This window comes from Artemia sp. Qi Xiang Cuo, chromosome 14 (genome assembly GCF_049724085.1).
Source record: "Artemia sp. Qi Xiang Cuo chromosome 14, ASM4972408v1, whole genome shotgun sequence".
NCBI lineage: Eukaryota > Metazoa > Arthropoda > Branchiopoda > Anostraca > Artemiidae > Artemia > Artemia sp. Qi Xiang Cuo.
In genome coordinates, this window is record NC_142807.1 from 50,329,046 (window position 1) to 50,355,172 (window position 26,127).

Genomic DNA, 26,127 nt, shown 5'->3' on the forward strand with positions numbered 1-26,127 from the left:
ATCCCTCAGGACAAGGATCGTAAGTTATGCCCTGAGAGCATGTCACCATTCCCCCAAACACATCCAATCAAAATTTTCAGATAGCGATTTTGTTCAACGTAGTAGAAAGTTCTGGAAATTAGGTCTTTGAGGATGAAACTCCCCCCCAGCCCTCAGGGCGAGGGTTGTAAGTTATGCCCTGTGGGCATATAAGGTTTTTATTGAAAGCTTTGTCGTTGAAACTTCAAAAGGGCTCATTTGATTGGAAATTGAAAGGGCTAGTGCCTTTTTTAATAGTTGAAAGAGATTTGAGAAAGAATAACGCCCCTCTCACGCCCACCATTTTTCCAGACACATCCAATCAAAATTTGAGACAGCCATTTTATTTAACGTATTTGAAAGTTCTAGAAATCAGGTCTTAGAGGATGACAACAACCCTCCCAGCCCTTAGGGTAAGGATTGTAATTTATGCCTTGTGGCCATATAAGGTGTTTATAGGAAGTGTTGTCGTAGAAACTCAAAAAGGGCTCATTCGATTGGAAATCGAAAGGCCTAGTGCCCTTTTTAATCGTCGAAAGTGATTGGAAGGCTTGACATTTTTATAGTAAAGATCGATGTGGGTATAATTTATTATTTTTTGTTGTTGTTTGGACCAGGGCACTTTGTATCGAAGGAGTTGTCGTAGGAACTTCGAAAAGGGCTCATTCGATTGAAAATAGAAAGGGCTGATGCCCTTTTTAATAGTCGAAAGTGATTGGAGGGAAACTAATCCCCCTCCCACGCTCATCCTCCCATTTGACTTTAGGTTTAAAAACTAAATGTTGTCATAAGATTAAATCGAAATGCACTGCGTTAATGCTAATTCCCAATAAGGCATATCAGCAGTATCCCAAGAACGACTGAGGGTATTATGTTCAAACTTTTGGGGCTGCTTCTCCTCTTAAAATTAGAATAGCGTAAATAGCGTAATAGCGTAAAAAAATACAAATGAATGTGCATTGTCAGTTTAATATACATATACTGATATTTAGTAATCAAAATTTTAATCTTATTTGATTTATTAAAGTTACAAAAGTAAAAACATTTAAATTTTTTTCAGTAAAGTGCAAATTATGTTCTGGCCTGCGGAAGGCATAGGGGTTTTGAGCCCAACTTATGTTAATTTCTGCTCGTATTGAGTTTGACTCGGTTATATATTGTAATTTCTGTGCGTTTTGGGTTTCATTTATTTATCGATGCTGATATGTGGTAGTTTCACGCTTGGTAGATTATTTGATTTTATTTTTGCTCATTTTTTGTTTAATGGAGTTCTTTAATTTTCTTTGAAAAACTAATTTTGTGGAAAAAGTTTTTTTAATTAATCCATACAATATAATGACCTATGAATGACTGCATTCTGGGTACTCCCCCCAAATAAAAAGAGGCAGTGCTAAAAATAAGAGGAATAAGAAAAAACATCTTTTTAATAATAATAATAATTTATTTCAACCCTCTACATACATGAAATGCACTTAGAGGAGTACAAAAATACAGAAAAATAAAATAAAAATGTGAACAATAAACAAGAAAGAACTTACAGAAAACAAATAACATCTCAGCTATTTAAGCAACACAATTAAGCTAAACAATTAAGTGGAAAGTCGACAATATTTTCTCGACGCTTGCGGAACCTGTCCACAAGCTGACCCATTTTTGAAGAAATATCAAAAACGCCATATCTACTCGAAATGTACCCGTTGAAAGTCCAAAGTGGCAATTGCAGAAGATATTTGCAAAAACGGAAGAATAAAGATCTAATTTTCTTCCGCTCAGATATTGTGAAAAAACCACAATGGTACAAGAAGAAGACATGCGGTGCCAACAAACCGTTGTAAAGTCTGCCCAGGGTAATTTTGTGAAACAGGCCTTTAACTCGAGCAAGCAGCCCGTACGATTTTCTAAGCTTTCCTTTCAACGCCAAGATAACAAGTGTTTTGGTATTTTTAATATTTGATCCAAACTGGAGACCTAAATAATTCAGAGAGTATGATGCAGAAATAGTGGCTGGGGCAACATTGATAGTAACGGAAGGTTGTTGAGACGAATCGTAGACGATAACCTCAGTTTTAGAGGATGCGACTTAAAACCCAATCTCATTGAGATCAGAGAAAACTGTATGAACAGCATTTTGGAGAACCTGGAGTATAATAGAAGGATATCATCTGCGTAACAGAGGTGGCTGACATCAATATGGGGCTCAATTAGAAACGGAGGATTATTTTTAGTAACAGTTCTGATTGCATTATTGAAAAGAGCTGGAGCTGGACTAAGCACAGAGCCTTGTTTCACACCTTTCCGAATAGTGATGGAATTGCTCAACGGGCTGCCTAGCCGCACCCGTAAGGACGCATTACCATACCAATTCCACATGTGACGGCAGAGAAAAGGGTTTATTCCACTTCTCAATATAAAAAAAATAACATGTGAGTGGATAATGGAATCGAACGATTTTGAAATGTCGATTGTACACACATACAGGTTCTTTTTCAGCATCCTATAGCGGTCTAAAATAGCCAAAAAAGTTGCATTTGCGTTTTGCACACCCAAGCCTACGCGACATTCAAACTAGTCCCCATGGTCGCACTTTGTGTTTATTTCTTGGAAGATCAACTTTTTAAAAAACTTACAACTTTTATGGTTTGTTCACAAAGAACAATCATATAACTTCTCTTTTCAAACCAAGTATGCTTAAATTGAATGATGAAATACAAGATTGAACAGTAAATTTCTTTCAACGAAAAAAATTAAGGCAATTGATCTTTCAACTTTAATGACGGGTTTATCGTAAATATTATTTTGTTGTATGAGAAAGTCTCTTTTATCTCTCTCCTCCCTCTGGTTTTAGTTTTCCCATGAAAAAATTATGTTTATTTAGCGGCCTCAAAGCCATAGCCAGTGGTAGGTACGGGATTTCAAATCTCTCTCTCCCCCTGAAATTTTAGTCCGACTCATAAAAACGTACCAAAAATGCATATAATGAAATTTTTGATGCGTTTTTAATAAAACATAAAATCGCGAAGAAAGGAAGAAAACGAGGACAGTTAACAGCCAGTGAAAAATTGAAAAAATTGGCCTTGAATTTTCTATTTATATAAAACCTACGCATAACGATAGATATTTGCATTTTTCTCCAGCCACTCTCCCTGCATAAAAAGAGGAGTTGTTATTTCTTTGGTTGACCGAGTAATAAGAATATGCTCGGAGCCTCACATAGTCTCAGGATTGAACTATATTAAGGACATTTTATTTTGCAATAGGTACCCAATAAAAATGCTTGAAACCATTATAGACAAAAGACGAAAAAAGACAGAAAAGAATGCATCAAATCCACAAACCCCAACAGATATCGTCCCCTTTGTGGATGATAAGAAAATTTCGATTGTTCTACCCTATATTCCAAAATTGAGTGACAAACTGAAAAGAATCCTTAAAAAACATAAACTTAATGTCACCTTTAAAAATTCAAATACAATACAGAGCTTCTTCAACAGCGGCAAAGACAAAACCAGCCCCATTCTGGGTAGTGGTTTTTATAGAATTCACTGTTCTTGTGGCTGTTTTTATTTTGGTAGAACCCAACAGCAGGTTATCTGAACATTGCGACAAGGCCATGAGGCTACGCCAAAGACCTGAGGTTTTTGGTTCCGCCTTGGCTCAACATCTGTATGACAGTCCACATCATTTCATTGTGTTTGACGAAACCTCCATTGTAACCCCCGTTAAAGGTCTCGCGCAAGTTTTCAGGGAGGCAGTTGAGATAAAAAAAGCACATTCACCGAAAGGTAGATCTCAATAGAGACACTAGAGAAACTTTTTAAGTCCCATTTATGATGAAATTATTAATTCTGATCGTTTTTACATACATCCACAAAATTATGTTGTGCAATCAATTAGAATCTCTGATAATCATCTAACTGGAAAGCGATTAGCCTTTAAGAGTGCTTTACGTAAAATGAAATTATGAAATGCCGACTTGTGTTTTTTATTCAGTTACCCTTTCACCGTTACTGAGAAAGGGTCGTCCAATTTTAGCTTTGTGTTTTTATTTTAAGGTTTTGTTTTTTATATTTTTTTCAGTTTTATTCTGCACTGAGGACGGTCAAGTGGAGGTCTTGACTGAAACATTTGCATAAAAATTTCAATTTTTTCACTGGCTGTTAATTGTCCTCGTTTTCTTCCTTTCTTCGCGATTTTATCAAACAGTTCGTGGTAACGAACTGTAAGTAAGGAGCGACCCGGCTCAATGGTAACCGAAACTCTAAAAAACGGAATTTTGATACCAATAGATACATCGAAAGAATCAGATTATAATGCTGATTTCATACATATAAGTTTCATCAAGTTTAGTCTTACCCATCAAAAGTTACGAGCCTGAGAAAATTTGGCTGATTTTAGAAAAAGGGGGAAAGACCCCCTAAGAGTTGTAGAACCTTAATGAAAATCACACAATCATATTCAGCGTATCAGAGAACCCTACTGTAGAGGTTTCAAGCCCCTATCTACAAAAATGTGGAATTTTGCATTTTTGCCAGAAGAAAGATAACGGATGCGTTTTTTTTTTTTTTTTTTTTTTTTTTTTTTTTTTTTTTTTTTTTTAGGCGTGATTGTATTGACCCAATGGTCCTAGAACATCATGGGAGGGCTCATTGGAACGGAAATTAAAAGTTCTAGTGCCCTTTTTAAGTAACCAATAAAATGGAGGGCAACTAGGATCCCTCCCACGCTCATTTTTTTCCCAAAGTCACCCGATCAAAATTTTGAGATAGTCATTTTGTTCAGCATGGTCGAAAATATAATAACTATGTCTTTTAGGATGACTTAACTCCCAAAGTCCCCGGGGGGAGGGCTGAAATTTATGAACTTTAACAAATGTTTAAATATAGTATTGGTTATTGGGAAGTATACAGACGTTTTCAGGGGGGATTTTTTCTGGTAGGTGGGGGGCGGGTCGGGGGTTATATGGGAGAATCTTTCCATGAAGGAAGTTTTCATGGGGAAAGGGACATTGCTATGAAGGGGACGCCGGATTTCCCAGCATTATTAAAGAAAAAGATCAGAAATTAAGTAAAAAAAACAACAAGTTTTTCAACTGATTTCAACTGATTGTGATTAAGGGGTCATTTTTAAAGAATTGGAAAAAAAAATCGAACTTTAGCTTAAAGAGCAAAGTATTGAATAGGGGGCGAACCCCCTAATATACGTATTAAAAATCTATGAATATAGAAGTTCGTTACGTAAGTTACGTATATTTATTACTAATAAAAACGTTCGTAAATAAAATTAAACAAGTTTCGAGAAAGCCATTTAACCAAATAAAAGTAAAATTAATATGCAAATTTAGTTTTACTGATTCATGTTCGTGAGCCAAAATCAAATCCTGCATTAATTCAAAAACGTTCAAAATTAAATAAAAAAATAAGTTTTTTTTAATTGAAATTAAGGGACGACGTTAAAACTTAAAACGAACAGAAATTATTCCGTTTATAAAGGGGGCTGTCCCCTCCTCAACGCCTTGCTCTTTACGCTAAAGTTTGACTTTCTCACAAATATATGTTTTTAAACAATAAAAAAACTTTAGCATAAAAAGCGAGGCGTTGAGGAGGGGACAGTCCCCTTCATAAACGGAATAATTTCTGTTTTTTTTAAGTTTTAACGTCGTTCCTTACTTTCAGTAAAAAAAACTTGTTTTTTTATTTAATGTTTTATCATGATTAATCAGTGTGGTCTCAGAAATTATTTCTGCGTTTTTAAAGTTTTTTATTGACCCCCCGAACAAAAAATCCTGGATGCGCCCCTTAGCGACCTTCAGGGGGAATACGGCCTTTTCTACAAATGCCTGATTTTTTGTAGTTCTTAATAGAAGATTAATTGATTGTCAATCTTTGTTTGTTGTAGATATAACAATCACGTTGTTAACTATTGATTTCTTTGAATATATTATGAATTAAATTTTTTCGCGTAGCCAAAATGAGAACGTTTAGCAATAATGATAATTTTTAATTAGTGGGAGATACTACTAACAAATGTTAGAAATATACTAACAAATGACATTCCTTTAGCGAACGAGTTCGATAATGAATAATTAGAAAACATGTTAGTCTTTTTCCTCTACCTTTTTTCTCTTTGTTTTCTACCTTTTTTCCTCTACTTTTTGTTCCCACCTGCAAAATAGTATTTGTTGGTGTATAGAGACGCATATGAATAATAAGAATTCTAAATATCATATATTTTTTTAAACAAGTATAATATTGAATAATTGTAATATTGAAAGATCTTAAGTTTTTGTCAACCATAGTATCTGGTTTTTAGCACCCCCTCCCCTTGCGCGGTAATATTGTTGTGTTATAGGGACTTTAATTGTAACCCTATCTGAAATTGTTTACTTTTATAGATATAAAGGCCATACTCATAATCAATTTAAGATCGATTCATGTACGAACCATTCTGATACTCATGTAGTCTCAGGATCTGAGGATGGATGTGTTTATTTTTGGTCACTTATTGACGGAACGATAACCCATAGATTAAGACATGAAGGTGCAAAGATAGTCCATTCAATTGCTTACCATCCAATCAAGAACTGTTTTGTAAGTACGGCAGAAGGAAGGTTTTGGATTTGGCAGGAAACCGAACAAGAAACTGAGGAATAGTAAATAGTTCTTTTTTGTAAATTTTTTATCTCTTTAGACAGTAAATTCTGCTGATTTTTATATCTTACAAATACAAAGATATTATGTTATTTAACGCTTTCAAGATGATGATATTTATATTCTGCTGAATTTGAGTCATTCAATGTTAGGAGATTTTGTTCTTTTCTTGAGATTTCAGAAATAATCCTTGCACGAAGATTTTCGGTTTTGCATTTGGCTCTTTTTGATTGTGTACTTTACGGAGGGGGAGTTGGAGAGTCCCCATTTTAATTACGAATCATTCCGATATGCATGTAGTCTTACTATCTGAGAATCAATGTGCTTGTTTTTTTTTCACTTATTTTTTGGAATTATGGGCCTGTTTTGACGAGATATTGTTGATCAACAACTGTGGTTTGGTGACGAACAAAGGTTTTCTTGATCAACAATGTGGATGAAAACAATCCATAATTGAAATCGTTGTTTTCCAATTTTGTTGGTCAAATCTAAGTGGGAAATTTCAAGAATGGAAATCATGGAGGATTTTTTGTTTATTTTTACAATTTAAAAGAGAAGAAACAATGAATTTGTTTTTCCATTTTCCCTCCAAAGGGCAGTGAAGGAATCTTGTTGTATTTAATGGAAAAATTCCGAATTTGGACAGACCGTGAAAAGGATTATAAACAGTGAACATTGCAGGATTAAACATGAGTTTAACTGAAAACAGTAGAACAATGTTCAATTTATTTTGAAATCAATCAAAATCGATTGAATAATGACAATTTGTTTCCAAGCGAAAATTATAGTTGATCTTTTAGCCACATTTCTGCTTTCGAGTGGAAATCTAAGTTTAAGCAGGCATCTGTGTCAAATTGCATTTGGATAAAATTTAAAAGTACTTAAGATAAACGAAATTTCTGTAACACCATCGTGAAAACACGCTCTTAGAATTTTAAATAGAATAATTGAAAGGTCCAAAACGATGATTTTCTCACGGGTCTGAAAGTGCTGCCTTCTGCAGTTCTGCTTTTACAAGCCATTTCTGTTTGTGATTTCGCTTAAGTTTGCTATATTATTTTCAACTTTTGGGACAAAGGCAGACCAGCGGAATGAGATATGCTTCCTTAAATTTGGTAGTCCTCTCATTTCTAAAGTAACTTTAGATATCCCTTCACTACTTTCTTAGTAGTGTTATTAGAAATTTGGCTCCAACAAGAAAATCAACTTTTGAATTAAAAGTAAAAGAGACAATTTCCTTTTATGCTGATCAGTAATCCTTGAAAAGTTAATGAAAGTATACTGCATAAGATGTTAGTGCAGAAATCCGTACATGAGACTCACCATTTTGAAATAGGGCAAACAACTTCATTTCTTTGTTACACAACGGAATTACCAAAATGAGGGAAGTCTTGATTCGATGCAAAAATAAGCTGAAGTCGCGGATTAAGCTCGTAGCTCCTGTTTCAGACCCTCCCCTTCCTGTAAAGTAGTTAGTTTATCTGTTTTTGTATCTTGTTTAGAGTTAATCACGCTGCCATTTTTTTCATAAATCCAATATCCCCTCCCTACACCTCACCGCCAACTTTTTGCTGAAAGTTAAACATGTTACAAACTGAGAGGATCAAAATTGCGCAAGGATTTTCAGTCTGTGTGACTGTGAAAACCATAATGTGCCACGAATCACCTGAAGTCCCTCCCACTGCTAACTTTTGAGAATAAAAGCAGTGTAGTCGCAGCTTTATGCCATAAATTTCAATCTGTTTGACTTTGGTACTAACGTAGGCCCGTGGCCTCCTTAAAGCCCCCACCTCAACGTCAAAAGTTAGTAAAAAGGGTTGGTTTCTGGCTCCCTATTTGATGTGGAATCGTGTAAGTTTTTTTTTTTTTTTTATTTTTTTTTTTTTTTTTTTATTTTTTTTACTGGAACCACGCGAGGATTTTTACTCCGTATCAATGGGTAACCAAGGTGCCTGGCCAATCCAGCACCCCCGCGCCTCTTACCTCTAATATTTTAGCTGAGACGTAGGCATGTTGCACTTTACTAAAATCGAATATGATTTTCATTCCTCATGATTTGATGTCCAAAATGGATCCATGGCCCCTTCATTACCCCCTCCCACTCTCTCCCTGCCAAATTATTATCAGATTGGTAGGTACATTGCACCTTATTGAAGTGGAATCACGCAAGAATTTTCAATCTGTATTGATGAATGCACAATTTGAGACCTTAGCTTTTCCCACCCCCATGAACTTCCCACACTTTCTAGGACAAAGGCAAGCATGCTGGCAGTGAAGTATTAGCTTGCGTTCGTGGTGTATTTTAAAAGTCGCAACATTCATTGGATATGAGGAAAAGGCTTCTTTAAACTTAAAAAAAGAACAAAATAGTGAAAAGGAGCGACAAAAATGTTATGTTTGATTTTCAAGGATCCCTATTTTAAGAACTGTCTTAGGACTTTTGTAATAAGAAAATTAAATAAGTCATTGACCGTTTGCATGGTCTATCTCCTACATCTTCTTCTTACGCAAGTATTTCTTAGTCTAAAGCATGGGTCGCCAACCCTCTGTTGTAAAAGGACCAAAATTTTATGTGGAGGTATGACGCGGGCCGCACGTAGGTCACATGTCGTTACACTGTAATATATTTTGTAGGCATACTTTAATGATTAGAGTATACCCACTATTTATATACAAATATTTTAGGTTTAAAAATAAGAGGCTTAATGCATATTTTTACGACATTAATTTTAGTCAATACAATCAATGAGATTTTTGTTGTTGCATATGACTTGCAATTTTTGTTATATTAGCTTGTATTTATGTGAGAGAGACGTGCAGTATTGCGTCTAAATGTATATCCGATAACCGAGAACAGTGTTTGTTCTTTTGATAATTTAGAATTGAAAAAGTTTGCTAAAAATATATGTACTACCAAACATAGTAATTATTTGCTGAGCAAACCTTTTTAAATCCTTGTAGTATTCAGAGGGCAAACTTCCATAGAAATCTATCAAGTTTTTTTTCCTTAAAAGCTATTTTAAGTGTGGTATCACTTTCAGAATATATTGCGTTGATCTGCAAATCACCTGGTAGGTACATTATCGACATCCTATGCGAAGGGGTTTTGAAAAACATCCATCTTACGTGAGATCTTTTTTAAATTGGCAAACCGGTTTTCAAACTCAATTTGAAATTGTATCAATCTAGTTTTGATTTTAGTATTTTGTCAAACAAAATTTATAGCAGATTCTTCTACTGCTTTCTTGCAGTTTGGAAAATGATTGAGCTTTCTTTCATCCATAGGCTTGATAAATAATATTAGTTTCATTTCAACTGCCTTAACATCTGAATACATCTGGCATATAAATTTATTTTTTGCTTGGAAACGTGTATTGAGTAAATTCAGTTCTATAATCAAATCAATTAAATATTCAAGATCCCAGGCCCATGTATATCTATTTGTTTTTACGGATCCTACCAGCCATTTTATCCCTGCCTCTTTGGCACTGCTCCAGTTCAGAGGGATTGGCTTGTTGTTTGCTATAGCAAAGTAGTTGATGCAATCAAAGTCACATGCAGTTACAAGTAGTCGAGGTTTCAATCGCAATCAGTCACAGTCACAAGTATTTGTAGTTGCAAGTAGTCACAAATTTAAACAGTTAAAAGCAGTCACAACTTGTCCCAATAACAGCAGTACTAATTGCATAAGCAGTACTTGTAGTAGCCCTCAAAGGTTTAATTTATTACTTTCAGCTGTTCCTCAGATATTGTTCATATGCCCTTTGGCAACCTGCATGCATAGAATACTTTTTGATTTTGTTCAATATACACTGCAATATCGCCTAATAGTCTCACCTTCATGCCCTTAGCCATCCCATATATGTTGCAGATAGGTCATTTGAACATCCATATTTGGTTATAAAACCCCTTCAATTGGTCTTTAAGTTTCAACTTAATACCTTTATCGGTTCCTAAGATGTTGTAATGTGCCCCTTATGACAAACTTTGATGGACATAGTGTCTTTTCATTTAGTTTAACATCCCCAATAATATGCTCTGGAACTTCAAGCTCTGGTACCCCCCCCCCTCCTTTTTTTGTTCTTGGGATATTGCACATACACCCTTTTCACAATCTGGATATGTATTGTACCTTTTGATTTAGTTTGCTCCCCCTCTAGTTTCCCTGAAAGTTGAAACTTAATACCTTATTATGTTCCTGAGATATTGTATCTATGCTCCTTTGACAATCTGGATGTGCTTAAACCCTTTTGATGAAAGTTACCTTTCGAAGAAAAAAAACTCAATTTTGTAGATGGGTGTCATCTGGTAGATACTGGGATATGTCAAAATCCAAATCCAGCGTTATTTTTTTCCTTTTGAATATTTTACCACAAGATAGCCACATAACATGAACAATATAATTCGGCTTTCATTTGCTTCCATAAGCACTAATTTTTACTGAACTAAAAAAGAATAAACAAAGAAAATCTAAAAGCAAAATGTTTCTGGGGGTATTTCCCAAACTTTGAGGTAAGTTTAATCAAAAGCAAAAGTAGTAACATAGCAAAATAATTGATCTCAACGGATGAACATCAAAGTAACTATGCTAGATGGTGTTTACGGATTATTTCGGAAATACTAAATGGTGCCCCCTTTCACTCCGTTCTGTATTGGTATGGTGTGTAAAATGGTCTGTCAGGTGCGTTGCGGCGAGGGTCTAAAGGGCCGCACCAGGACACCTCACAGGCCGTATGCGGCCTGTGGGCCGCGGTTTGCCGACCCATGGTCTAAAGCTTAAGTAAAATTCATTTCCCAGAAAACTATAGAATAAAACTGAATACCAAACTATCGCTGAAATGAATGTAGTGTTTGTTCAGAAATTAAATAAAAAAAACAAGTTTCTTAAACTGAAAGTAAGGAGCGACATTAAAACTTAAAACGAACAGAAATTATTCCGTATATGAAAGGGGCTGTCCCCTCCTCAACGCCTCGCTCTTTACGCTAAAGTTTTTTATTGTTTTAAAAAATAAAGTTGTGAGACAGAGTCAAACTTTAGCGTGAAGAGCGAGGCGTTTAAGAGGGAACAGCCCCTTTCACATACGTAATAATTTCTGCTCGTTTTAAGTTTTAAGGTCGCTCCTTACTTTCAGTTTAAAAAACTTGTTTTTTTTTTTATTTAATTTCTGATCGTTTTTTAGTTAATGCAGCTTTTATTTGCATAAAAATTTTACTTTTCTTTTGCTAAATGGATGTCTTCACAAATTAACTTACGTAACTAACTTCTATATTCATATATTTTTCTTCTGGCAAAAAATACAAAGTTGCAGGTTTTTGCAGATATGAGCTTGAAAACTATGTAATAGGGTTTTCTGATACGCTGAATCTGACGGTGTGATTTTTATTAAAATTCTTTCACTTGGAGGTGATGTTTCCCCCCTCTTAAAAAATCGAGTAAATTTTCTCAGGCTCGTAGCCTTTGATGAGTAATACTAAACTTAATAAAATGTATATATTTAGAATCAGCATTATAAAAACATTCTTTTGATACATTTATTGACATCAAAATTCCGTTTTTAAGAGTTTGGATTACTATTAAGCCGTATCGCTTTATTTTTATTGTTTTTTTTTATTACGTATATGTTATAACGTATATAAGGGGGTTCTCCCCTTAGTCAATACCACGCTCTTTACGTTAAAAGTTAAAAAAAATTTTATTCACAAACCCCTGAATCACAAAGGCCGTTTAATTAGAATAGATAGGTCTTTTGAAAGCACTAAAAAAAACTGTAGCGTAAAGAGCGAGGTATTGACTTGGGGGAGAACCCCCTCACATACGTTATAATTTCTGTTCGTTTTAAGTTCTAATATTCCTTCTTACAATTCAGTTGAAATGTAATTATTCCGTATATTCCGCCTCGCTCTTTACGCTAAAGTTTTTTATTGTTTTAAAAAATAAAATTGTGAGACAGAGTCAAACTTTAGCTTAAAGAGCGAGGCGTTGAGGAGGGGACAGCCCCAAACCCCTGAATCACAAAGGCTGTTTAATTAGAATAGATAGCTCTTTTGAAAGCACTAAAAAAAACTGTAGCGTAAAGAGCGAGGTATTGACTTGGGGGAGAACCCCCTCACATACGTTATAATTTATGTTCGTTTTAAGTTCTAATATTCCTTCTTACATTTCGGTTGAAATGTAATTATTCCTTATATGAAAGGGGCTGTCCCCTCCTCAACGCCTCGCTCTTTACGCTAAAGTTTTTTATTGTTTTAAAAAATAAAGTTGTGAGACAGAGTCAAACTTTAGCGTAAAGAGCGAGGCGTTGAGGAGGGGACGGCCCCTTTCATATACGGAATAATTTCTGTTCGTTTTAAGTTTTTATGTCGCTCCTTACTTTCAGCTTAAAAAACTTGTTTTTTTTATTTAATTTCTGATCGTTTTTTAGTTAATGCAGCTTTTATTTGCATTAAAATTTTACTTTTCTTTTGCTAAATGGATGTCTTTACAAATTAACTTACGTAACTAACTTCTATATTCGTATATTTTTCTTCTGGCAAAAAATACAAAGTTGCAGATTTTTGCAGATATGAGCTTGAAACCTATGTAATAGGGTTTTCTGATACGCTGAATCTGACGGTGTGATTTTCATTAAAATTCTTTCACTTGTAGGGGATGTTTCCCCCTCTTTAAAAAATCGAGTAAATTTTCTCAGGCTCGTAGCCTTTGATGAGTAATCCTAAACTTAATAAAATTTATATATTTAGAATCATCATTATAAACCCATTCTTTTGATACATTTATTGACATAAAAATTCATATTTTAAAAGTTTCTATTAATTTTGAGCCGTATCTCTTGTTTTTTTATTGTTTTTTTTTATAACTCGGACTTTATAGCACATTCGATTGTGTTCTCCACATATCCAATTAGGTGCTCTTCACGGATGAATTAAAACACAAATCTTATTCAAAGAACCCTTATTCGCCCAGGCCGTGTGATTAGACGATATAGCTATTGTGAAATCACTAAAAAAAACTGTAGCGTAAAGAGCAAGGTCTTGACTTGGGGGAGAACCCCCTCACATACGTTATAATTGCTGTTCGTTTTAAGTTCTAATATTCCTTCTTACATTTCAGTGGAAAAAACTTGTTTTTTTTTATTTAATTTCTGATCGTTTTTTAAATAATGCTTGGAAATCCGGCGCCCCTTCATAGAAATGTCCCTCACCCCAAAGAAACATCCTCCACAGACATATTCTCCAGATTACCCCCGCCTCTAGCCCCCCCCCTCCAGAAAAAATCCTTCCTGAAAACTGTTGTATACTTTCCAATAACCAATAAATAATGCTGGCAAGTCTGGAGCCCCCTTCATAGAAATTTCTCTTACCCCATGAAAAAGTCCTTCATGAAAAGATCCTCCAACATAACCACTGACCCCCCCATATCTCCCCCACCCCGAAAAAAAACACCAGGAAACATATGTATACATCCCAATAAACAAAACTATATTTTAACATTGGGTAAAGTTCATAACTTTTAGCCCTCCTTCTGGGAACTTCGGGGGATTAAGTCATCCTAAAAGATATATTTATCATATTTTCGACCATGCTGAACAAAATGGCTATCTCAAAATTTTGTTCGGGTGACTTTGGGAAAAAAATAAGCGTGGGAGGGGGCCTAGTTGCCCTCCATTTTTTTCGGTCACTTAAAAAAGGCACTAGAACTTTTAATTTCCGTTCCAATGAGCCCTCTCACGACATTCTAGGATCACTGGGTCGGTACGATCACCCCTGGGAAAAAAAAAAACCAAATAAACACGCATCCGTGATCTTTCTTCTGGCAAAAAATGCAAAAGTCCACATTTTAGTAGATAGGTGCTTGAAAACACTACATTAGTGTTATCAGATATTCTGAATATTATGGTATGATTTCCATTAAGGTTATATTGCTTTTAGAGGTTTTTTCCCACTTTTTTTGTAAATAATTCAAATTTTCTCATTCGCGTCACTTTTGATGAGTAGCACTAAACTTGATGAAAGTTATATATTTGAAATCAGCATTGAAATCTTTTCTTTTGATGTATCTATTGGTATCAAAAACCCGTTTTCTAGAGTTTCGGTTACCATTGAGCCGGGTCGCTCCTTACTAACAGTTCGTTACCACGAACTGTTTGATCATTCTTAAGTAAATATTTCGTCAAGTTCTAATTTGTAGGTCTATTTTCGAAACTTTTTCTTGAACGAAGCTTCCTGGGAAACTAAAAAAAAAGAAGGGTTTTGTACATTAATTACCAATAAATAAAAATACTTGAATTATGCTCTCCTTCACTTTTCTAAACACAACCAGACTCGTCCAGATTTATCTGGTTTTTCTGATATACATTGTAATAATGATAAAAAAAAAAGGTACTATGTAGGACCCAGAAACTTTAACTACTCTTCTAATTTATTATGCAAGTTGGAAGTCGTAAAATGATAGTTACCTACGCCAGGTTTCAAGTAGATGACTGCTTAGCATGGACAACAGTTAGGAGGTAGTGGTTAGCCCTGGTTAATTTTGAGAACTTTAAATTTATCTCAGGACAGTAACTAGCTATTTGACTCACAAGCAGCATTCTTAGTTGTTATAAGGTTGTAGGAACGTCGCTTACGTGTTTCAGCATGTTAGGGGACGACCAACTGTATCTGCACGCTAGCAACGAAAAATTTACAAATTTGAAATAACGTCTCAAGCCATTTCATGACTGATTCGTCTGGAATTTATAGAATAAGGGGCTTAACCAGAATTCCACGTCGGTCCACCGTGTTTCTAGGGAGTTTATTGGTGTTTTGGACTCTAGTTCTTCCTAGCTACTGCACACTATACGACAAAAAAAAACTATGTCGCAACAAAATTACTTATTACTTTTTGACGATCAAGGCCATGGCCAGGATTTTACGTTGTGTAGGGTTAAACTGAGAAGATGGGTTCGAATAGCTATTATGTCTTTAAGTCCATATTTTACATGCAATAGTCCAGGCTTTTGAGGGGGGATTGTGAACCAAGTTACTTCTCCTCTGGCTATGCCACTGTCGAGTACAAAGCAGATTATAAAATAACTAGAATACTTTTGTTACTGCTAAGTTGAAATTATTTAAGTTAAACATAAGATTCAAAAGCCGCATTTTTGATAAATCTCAAGAAAAAGAGGAAACCCTCAAGAAAAAGCAGGGTTGAAGAATTGACAATATGTAAAACTCATTTGTGGTAACGCGTGTTACATTAGAAGCACAGAGAAATTTTCTTGAATCAAGTGTCTTTCCAGAAATTGTTTCCTAGAGCCAACTGTGTTTCAATGAATAGTTTAAGTGAGTTGTAGTATATAATTAAGAACCTGTATTTCTAATCTCATGGCAGTGGCGGATCCAGGCGGGGGGCGCACGCCCCCTAACTTAGTCTAAAGGTTTGTAATTTACTTAATTAACGCAAGTTTGCGTTAATTAAACTTGCTCCTAATGCAAGTTTATCGGATGAATCTATTTTTTGCCCCCCCCCCTCTAAAAAGTCCTGGATCCGCCCTTGTCTCGTGGTGCATAGTCAGAAGTACCTGAAACGGCGCAGATTCATATGTAAAATCATTTTTTTTTGACCAAACGAATTTTTTTCTCTAACTTGATAATTCTCTTAATTGATTGGCATATTTGTGATAATAGAGTATTAGAAATTAAAATTATCTTTAGATGTAAATGTAAACTTTTCCGTCTTATCAGGAACAAAGGCTATTTAAATATACTTATCATCTTTTATATTAATATATAAAGGCAATATGTCTAAATTTGTCAGTTTGTTTTGCTCTTTGTTTTTTAATTTTTGTTTTTCGGGAGTGGCAAAGCCTCAAAATGCACTTGAGTGTGCTTTTGTTGTTGGCCACTGCAGTTTATGCACAATACAATCCAGGCTATGACCCAGGACGAACAACGATGGTCCATCTCTTCGAATGGAGATGGGATGACATCGCCGATGAATGTGAAAGATTTTTAGGTCCCAAGGGCTATGGTGGAGTTCAGGTGATTATCCCCTCAAGGTCTATTTGTTTAGTAATTGATAAAAGCAGAATTCGGTGTAAAACAGAGGAATACTGACCCTTCTGACTTTTAAGATGATGAGGCGCAAATCTTACGGTGGACAATATCAATATGCAATTTACCAAATATTTACAGATAGATTTTGTTGTGGAAAAAGGGAATGTGTTTATCTTGGGCGTCTGATTGGTTTGAAACTTTCAGAGGTCGTCCTTTGGGCCAAGAGGAATACTTTTTTTTGTGAAGGGGGAGGAGTTTTCTGTGGCCCGGAAATATATGTTAAATAGTGTAGTTTTAGTATATAGTTTAAAATATAATTTAACAAGATTGCTGTTGAGACAACACGAACATCAGTTAGTCAAATTTTAAGGTTAGAATCTAAGAGTAATAGTCTTGGCAGACCTAGAAAAAAACCGGAAGTAACCAATGTGTGAAAAAAATACGTTTTTTGGCTTAACGAATATGACTGACGTCGAATTATTAAGATTTTAGCAGTGGAATAAAAATTATTTTACAGATCTATAAAATAGTCTACGAAGATTCGAAGGGTATGATTTTTCAATATTGCTGTTATCTGATTTAGTTCAAAAATCAGTTATGTCCTAATTCACCGAAATTCAATCTCCAACGCTTTAGCTCTTAAGCAATAAAGTTTTTTTTTTTTTTAATGTTATTTTTTTACTTAAGACGCACAAATAGACTATGTGAAATAAAAAATGAATGTAAATGAATTTCCTAATTAAATCATTTCAAATTTATCTACAGAATGTGGGTCAGGATGGATTCAACTCCATAGCAGACCAACAAATTGCGCAGATATTTAAATTTATAGGAATAATAATCCCGCTGCTCATCCACCCAAAATTCCATGGTGAAACTAATATTAAAAATTTATAACCAAAACTACTGTTGATTGAAAAATGTGACAAAACGAAAGAATTTTGTTTTTGTACCAGATATAAGAGCTGGAATTCACGCTGAATCCTCAAGTTTTCTCCAGAATTTAGATTATAATCTAACATTCTAAATCTTAAGCAGAAAATGCGAAAACTGTTACAAAATATTCCTAACATTAACCAACAGTATAACGATGTCTATTAAAAACGAACCAAAATTTTGAAAAATAATAAACAATCTGTTCAAAATATGTATCGTTCATGAATATATTTTGAAATGCACGCATGGGTTACCCGAAACGGATTCGAGACAGAGTTTGCGCACTCCTGATAAGAGAAGGTTGGAGATGGAACATGTGCAGCGTTGGTCAAAGGAAGTCTTTTTTTTTCTAGTACTGTCCAGGAAGACTTTAGCAATTTTTTTTTTTGTACCAGACATAAGAACTGAAATTCACGCTGAATCCTCAAGTTTTTTCCAAAATTTAGATTACAATCTAATATTCTAAATCTTAAGCAGAAAATGCGAAAACTTTTACAAAATATTCCTAACATTAACCAACAGTATAACTATGTCAATTAAAAACCAACCAAAATTTTGAAAAATAATAATCACATTGTTCAAAACATGTATCGTTTTCAATAAAAAGAAAATGAAATGCCTTTTAGAGGATTGGAGAGGGTGTTACCAACCCCACTCTTCATTTGTAAATGTTGAGGTTATGACTTATAAAAAAAACTCTCGAAATACAATTAGAATATACAATTCTTGAAATACAGATCACCTTTAGTAAATCAAGAACGACGCTCTGGCCTTTGGAAGGTTTAGAAGGGGCCCTTGACCTACCCCTGCTTTTGGTAATTTTTATTAACTTCTAGTTTGACATATTTATCCATTTCAGTTTGTACTTGTTTTAGAATTCATTTATTTATCTATAGGATATATTTTTTCATGCATGGGACATATTCTTAGAATATATTTATTCATCTGTATATTTATGTTTGATGTGATTGTTAATTTTAATTTATGTTTGTTTTCTTTTGTTCACTCATTGATAGTAATTTTGTTTCAAGTTTGAATTATTTTATGAGATTATTTATTCTCCTCTTAGGTTCAAATATTGTTCTTTATTTTCTCTTGAAAACTTCGTTTTCGTAAAATGCTTTAAGAAAAAAAACGTAGTTTGTTCAGACAACACTTTTCAAGCACTTATTTGTTTAGACTCCAATCTCTAGGATTTTGTCGAAGCTTCTAGCTGTCTTCTGTGAAACTGGAAAGAAAAAAAAAATTCAAAAAATTTGGCATAATATTTCAAGCCAATTTATGCTTGAGTCATATAGAATTTATGTTCCATTCATTCTATTTGGGCTGGTCCAGTGTATTCCTTGGAATTTAAGTTGTGTTTTGAACTCCACCTCTTCCAGACTCGTGATAAAAGGAAAAAACTATGTTTCAAAAACAACTTGTCCCTTTGAGACGATAAGGGACATTGTCAGGATTTTACTTTGGATAAGGTTCAACAGTTAAAACATGTTTTTGAAGTGCATGTTTTACATTTAATTGTTTAGATTTCCGTGGATAGAGTTTACCCCCCCCCCCCCCTGAGTTCTGGTCTCGTTATGTCACTTTTGAGTGCAAAACAAAACTGTAAAATGACTAGAATACATTTTTAATACTGCGAATTTAAATTTCTATAAGTTAAATATACGACTCCAAGGTCTTTTTTTTAATAATAAATAAATTTATAAAACATTGAAGCTATATGGCCTTTACTAAAGACGTCGTTACAGCGTTGCCTCTGACGTTTGGCATGAAAAATGGAGAGGAATGAGCCACTGAAAACAATATTTTCATTAGTTTTCATGGTTTTTCATTTATTTAGTTTATTTCAATAGAATATGGTCTTTCATTGACCAGGTCATTCACCGTTTTCCTATCAAACGCTTAAGAAAAAAAGTTGAAGAAAAGAGTGAATATAAAACATATCTATATTTAATCATTTTAATTGACTAAAGGAATGATTTTCTAACATGATAAATCTCTTAATTGATTGGCATATTTATCATAAAAGACTTGACGTCTTAGAAATTTAACTTATTTTCGGATGTAAATACACTTTGTCGTCTTATCAGGAACAAAGGCTAGTTAAATACACTGACCGCCTTTTAAGTAAATTTTTGAAGGCAATTTTTCTTTTTTTTTTTAATGTTTTTTTTTTTTTGCTGTGGCAAAGCCTAGAAATGCACCAAATCTTACTTTTGTTGTTGGCTACTGCAGTTTATGTGTAATACAACAAATTATTTCTTCTTGTAGTTAAGCTATTATTTCAGTTTTTGGCGAAACGCAGAATTCATTGAAACGCTGTCACTTCTGAATTTTAAGGTGGTGAGGCAAAAGTTTTCCGGAGGACGGCATAATAAATTTTCCTTTTTTATGGAAGATCCGAAAAGAGTGATCCTGAATAAATTTGATTTTGTTGATTAAACGTTATTTGTAAAACGGAGCGTGTGTACTGTTGAAAAAAGGGGTTTGGAAGGATTATAGGTACTATACACACTTTGAAATGATAAAGTTAGGCAGGTACGCAGGCATTTTTTTTTGTGGCGGGGGGACGAGGAGTACTAAAATATTTTTGTGTGAGGCCCAATAATTGCTTACAAGTCCAGTGGCCATCGTCCGTCATGAGCCAACAAAGAAATCTTAGTAATTCACATTGCAATTCCGGTGGGCTTTCCCAGTAGGCAAAGTTCATATAATATGGACAACCTCAGTCGCCCACTTGCCTGCAAGTCCTTTGGATATTTGAATCATTTTTTGTTGGGGGGGGGGGTCTCCAATTGCCTTCAAATGGCTCACAGAACTGGTAGACTATTGGAATTACCCTTACTCTATGCCTATCTACGTTAGTTCTCCAAAGTAATCAAAATTTCCTTTATTTCAAAATGCAATTTCCACATTCAGTGACACGGTCGAAACAAATACAATTTTCACAACGCTTACACGGTCGACAAAATTAAAAAAAAAGACAAAAATTAAAATAACATACATCTATATATAAATTAGGCATCTAATTTATAAAGGCAAATAAACCCAGGCACAAAACTTTTTTCATATCTCGCATGGGTTGTAAATACTTGTTGTATTTTTGGTATAGGTTCAATAACAGACCTTTGCAACCTTAGTCTACAAGGGGGAAAATCCTGAGGAAGTATATCATGGAGTTTTGGGATTTTTCAAGATACCCTTTCCAAACTTGACACTAAGTTGTTGCCTTCTTTTTTCAAGGGTAACAAGTTTAAATTCTTGGAGGAGCGATATATAGGGGACTTTAGGAGATTTAGGCGCCACAAGCAGGGCACAGTATTGAACTTGCTCCAATGTCTCCGACTGGTCATGAGTTAGGGAGAACAATATTCTTAAATAGGTCTAATGAAAGAAAGATAGAACATTAGAAGATGCTCAACAGGAACACCATAACGAGATAGCAACTTCATAGCAGCTATACCCATATTTCCAGGTTTGACTCTTGCTTCCTACTTCTTTGTCCCACTTCATATCTGACAGCAGTTTTATTACGGTCACCATCCGCTGTTGGTGTAGCGGAGGATAATAGGTTGGTTCGGTCCTTGAAAATGAAATTGGAAGTACAGCGGATTTGTCCATATTCACTACCATTTCGTTACTGGCAGCCTGGTTCTTAAATCCTCCATACGATGATACCATACGCGTTGCTTGGGGAGTCCTTGTGCAAGTTTCAGTTAATGATAGATCATCGACGTACTTCTATCTTTCTGGATAGGACTCTGCCAGCTCGTTCGCCATGACAAGGAACAAAAGAGGACCAAGGGCTGTTCCTTGTGGCACTCCACAGTACATTTGAACCTCAGTTGAGTACGCGCTCTTTTATTTAGTGCTTTGCTTTCGATCCGAGAGAAAGCTGGCAACGATTCGAACTAAAGCAGGGGTGACCTCGTAAGTAATTTTTTGATGAGTTACTGTGGTTGATCAGGCCGAAAGCTTTTTTCAGATCTATTGCTATGAAGTTTATCCAGTAGCCGGGGTTGTCTAGGTTCTTGAGGATTTTGCCCAGGAGGCTTACCAAATAGTGAGTTGTTGAGGTATTGGGAAGACTACCAAATTGCTTTGGATCCACCATGCTGATGATATTTTCCTTTAGCCAGGATGAGAGGAATTGCTCGTAAACTTTGCTAAATACCGGTGTAAGAGTGATCGACCAAACTCCAGTGAAGTCATTTGGTGTGTCTTTCTTAGGTATCGGTGTCATATATCCTTTCTTCCATAAAGACGGGAAGTTGACAGAAATGGTGATGCGGTTAAATAAATTTGAAAGTGGTTAACTAATTTCGTCTGGGACTGCTTTTATGATTTGGATTGGGATATAAATTGGCGTGGCGCTTGTTTGTTTTAGCATTCTAAGTTTTATGGTCACCATTTTGGCTGTTATTGTTGGGAGGTCCTGATAGTCTGGAGGTGGCTGTGGTATCTCATCTGGGCGCAAGGAAGGTAGGGTTTGTACAATACTAGCCAGGTGGACGTTAAGTTGGTTGGTCAATTTGGTATCTGTATCGTCTAAGTTGAAATCAAGACACTTAGTTTCTTTTCCTATGAGTTGTCTTTAACTTCTTTATACCGCTGTTGGGGTTTGGATCGGAACAAATCATTTACTTTACCTTGATATTAGTCTTTTGCCGCCTGGCGTGTCAGTTTGCGAATTTTGTTCTTCAAAAGAATAGCTTGCTGGCGTTTCCCTTCTTTTAACAATCTTCGTTTCTCAGCTATCAGCTTTTTAACAACCTTCGAAATGTACGGATGATCGGCGGACAAGGACTTGGTTTTTCTCTCGGGGAAGTAACTGCGAAGTTCTTCTAGTAAAGTATTTTGAAAAATTTCTGCTTTTGAATTGGCAGTGCTGGCATTCAATACATCTATCCAGCTTTCTTGAGTTATCCAGTTCCCAAACTCGAAAAAACCCGTATCAGTGATTGGTCGGCTGGTTGTCTCTTTCGTCGTGTACGTTATTTTCACACTGTTCAACGGATTTAGCTCGGGTAGCTGCCACCCAGGGGCGGGGTCTGTGAGACTTCTGTAGTATGTGGTCATATTTGTAGCAATTATGTCAAGTGATGTTCCTCCTTTGGTAGCTCGGAAACTTGCAGTATTACTTAACTTAAATGCCCTGTTAAAAATTTTCCAGTTTCAGCTCATTACCATCACCGAGAACAAACAACGCAAATCCAGGCCACTTACCTAAAACGTAGTTGGCACTAAGGTGGAGCTTCTCAAGAAACCTATTCTTCTGTTTGTAGAGCTAGCCAGGCGAGTAATAGAAAGCACGCACAGTCAAACCATTAATGTAATAGCGTAATACAACCTAAAAGACTTCCAAGGAGAATCAATGGTTTGACTGTGTGTGCTTTCTATTACTCGCCTTGTCAGCCCTACGAACAGAAGAAAACGTTTCTTGAAAAGCTCTACCTTAGTGCCGACTACGTTTCAGGTAAGTGGCCCGGATTTGCGTTGTTTGTTCTCGGTGATGGAAATGAGTTGAAACTGGAAAATTTTTACAGGGCGTTTGAGTTAAGTAACACTGTAAAATTTCCAACTACAAAAGGAGGAACATCACTTGACATAATCGCTACAAATATGACCAAATATTACAAAAGTCCCATAGACCCCGCCCCTGGGTGGCAGCTACCATTTCTCACTTGAGCTAAATCCGTTGAACAGTGTGAAAATAATGTACACGACAAAAGAGACAACCAGCCGACCAATCACTTTAAGCAATTATTGGGCCTCACACAAAAATATTATAGTACTCCTCGTCCCCCCGCCACAAAAAAAAATGTCTGCGTACCTGCCTAACTTTATCATTTCAAAGTGCGTATAGTGCCTACAATCCATCTCAAACCCCTTTTTTCAACAGTACACACGCTCCGTTTTACAAATAACGTTTAATCAACAAAATCGAATTTATTCAGGATCACTCTTTTCGGATCTTACATAAAAAAGGAAAATTTATTATGCCGTCCTCCGGAAAGCTTTTGCCTCACCACCTTAAAATTCAGAAGTGACAGCGTTTCAATGAATTTTGTGTTTCGCCAAAAACTGAAATAATAGCTTAACTACAAGAAGAAATAATTTGTTGTATTGCACATAAACTGCAGTAGCCGACAACAAAGTAAGATATGCTGCATTTCGAGGCTTTGCCACAGCCAAAAAAAAAAACATTAAAAAAAAAGACAAATTGCCTTCATAAATTTACTTAAAAGGCGGTCAGTGTATTTAACTAGCCTTCGTTCCTGATAAGACGACAAAGTGTATTTACATCCGAAAATAAGTTAAATTTCTAAGACGTCAAGTCTTTTATGATAAATATGCCAATCAATTAAGAGATTTATCATGTTAGAAAATCATTCCTTTAGTCAATTTAAATGATTAAACATAGATATGTTTTATATTCACTCTTTTCTTCAACTTTTTTCTTAAGCGTTTGATAGGAAAACGGTGAATGACCTGGTCAATGAAAGACCATATTCTATTGAAATAAACTAAATTAATGAAAAACCATGAAAACGAATGAAAATACTGTTTTCAATGGCTCATTCCTCTCCATTTTTCATGCCAAACGTCAGAGGCAACGCTGCAACGACGTCTTTAGTACAGGCCATATAGCTTCAATCTTTTATTAATTTATTTATTATTCCAAAAAAAAAGACTTTTGAGTCATATATATAACTTATAGAAATTGAAATTCGCAGCATTAAAAATGTGTTCTAGTCATTTTACTGTTTTGTTTTGTACTCAAAAGTGACATAACAAGACCAGAACTCAGGGGGGGGGGGTAAACTCCCTCCACGGAAATCTAAACAATTAAATGTCAAACATGCACTTCAAAAACATGTTTTAACTGTTGAACCTTATCCAAAGTAAAATCCTGACAATGTCCCTTATCGTCTCAAAGTGACAAGTTGTTTTTGAAACATAGTTTTTTCCTTTTATCACGAGCCTGGAAGAGGTGGAGTTCAAAACACAACTTAAATCCCAAGGAATGCACTGGACCAGCCCAAATAGAATGAATGGAACATAAATTCTAGTCTTGAATCCCACGACGAAATAGAGTGGCTAAGATAGTGTAATATAAGATAGTGTAATATGGGATTCAAGACATGGAACATCAATAACACTTGTAGCTAACTTTTCATGGGCAACTTTTTCCCAAGGGATTATCATCTGGTCCAAGCTTAAATTATTTATTAGAACCATTGATATTCAGAAGATCGATGTTTTGGCAGTGGATTTCTGTTACCACCTGTACAGTTGACTTAAGGATGCATGCTAGAGTTTCTGTTTCAACTACCTTATCTGGGTTGAGACTTTCAGCGTTAGCGTAGAAAAACTTTGTTAGTGAAAATTCAGATGACGGATATTCGTTAATCTTTGTCCTCTTCGTGAGGCCGGTGTTATTAGGCTTGTGGCAAGTTGAGAAAATTTGAAGAGAAGAAGAGTGAAGTGGGTCTCCTAGATCACGAACACAAGATCCACTAGTGCAAGCAAAGCACCGCGCCTGCTCTAAACAGCAGTTTCTGCAGGGGGGGGGGGGGCTTTCTGCGTCACCCTAAAAAAGGTTAGATTGTAAGTCTATCCTCCACCATAACCGTTACATGAGCGAAAATATACGATTTGTCAAAACTGCACTTGTCAGTCCTACAAACACCCGAAATAAAATCATGACATATATGTAAAAACTTGCACTGTTTACGAAACTTGCAAAACCCGCGATTAAAATATTTACTTATCACATTTTCTTTTCTGCTTTTTCTCACGTTTTCTTTCTTTTTATATTCGGCTATTTTCTCAAAAATAGTACAAACATAATCATCTGCTGATGATTTATAAAAAAACTTGGTAATCACTGCGGCATTTTTGTCATTATTTGCTGGAATTTTATCTACAAGGACGACACTCACTGCAGCATTCGCGTCGTCCTGTTGAGCTTGGTCCGTTGCCATGTTGACATCAGGTGTTTTTGGACTGCGACGTCTCACTAACATTCATTTCATTTCGAATCGCGAGAAATATTGGCTCGGTTTCTGAAATGTCCTCAGGGCAAGTGTTTACAAGAGGGTCAGCACTTGGCGGTAAATATTTGGATTTATCACAGTCATCGCTAGAGCTAATAAACACTGATATTTGCTCGTTGAATGAGAAAATAATTGCTTCACTGTTTTTTGCGTCAGATTTAAGTTGGATTATCTTTGCGGTGAGGGTCACTTGATTACTTTGCAGGGTTGATAGTTCATCTTGCATAACAATAAAACGGGAATTACCAGAGTTAATTTCTTCACTGAACTTTTTTAATTCCAAATCTCGTTCATGGAGTTTGTCGTTTCCATTTCTTAGCTCATTTGCAAAGACGTCAACTTTTTCTTGCAAATTGATTATGGCCGCTTCTAGAGTTGACTGATTCTTTAACACCATATTGTATTTCACTTGGAGCGAGGCTAGCTGCTTA

The 26,127-nt window shown here is 35.4% G+C and overlaps 2 protein-coding genes across 2 annotated transcripts in view; both read left to right on the plus strand.

Annotated features, from left to right (window-relative positions):
* The window catches only part of LOC148944575 (WD repeat domain-containing protein 83), a 54,384-nt gene extending 47,633 nt beyond the window's left edge, over window positions 1–6,751 (plus strand). Inside the window, exon 5 of the mRNA XM_089100758.1 lies at window positions 6,410–6,751. Within this exon, the coding sequence (XP_088956884.1) occupies window positions 6,410–6,668 (259 nt within the window). The 3' untranslated portion in view covers window positions 6,669–6,751. The remainder of the gene's footprint in view (window positions 1–6,409) is intronic.
* A 9,727-nt stretch (window positions 6,752–16,478) lies between these two features.
* The window catches only part of LOC148944576 (alpha-amylase 4N-like), a 63,743-nt gene continuing 54,094 nt past the window's right edge, over window positions 16,479–26,127 (plus strand). Inside the window, exon 1 of the mRNA XM_089100661.1 lies at window positions 16,479–16,685. Coding sequence (XP_088956787.1) covers window positions 16,518–16,685 — 168 coding nt within the window. The 5' untranslated portion in view covers window positions 16,479–16,517. The remainder of the gene's footprint in view (window positions 16,686–26,127) is intronic.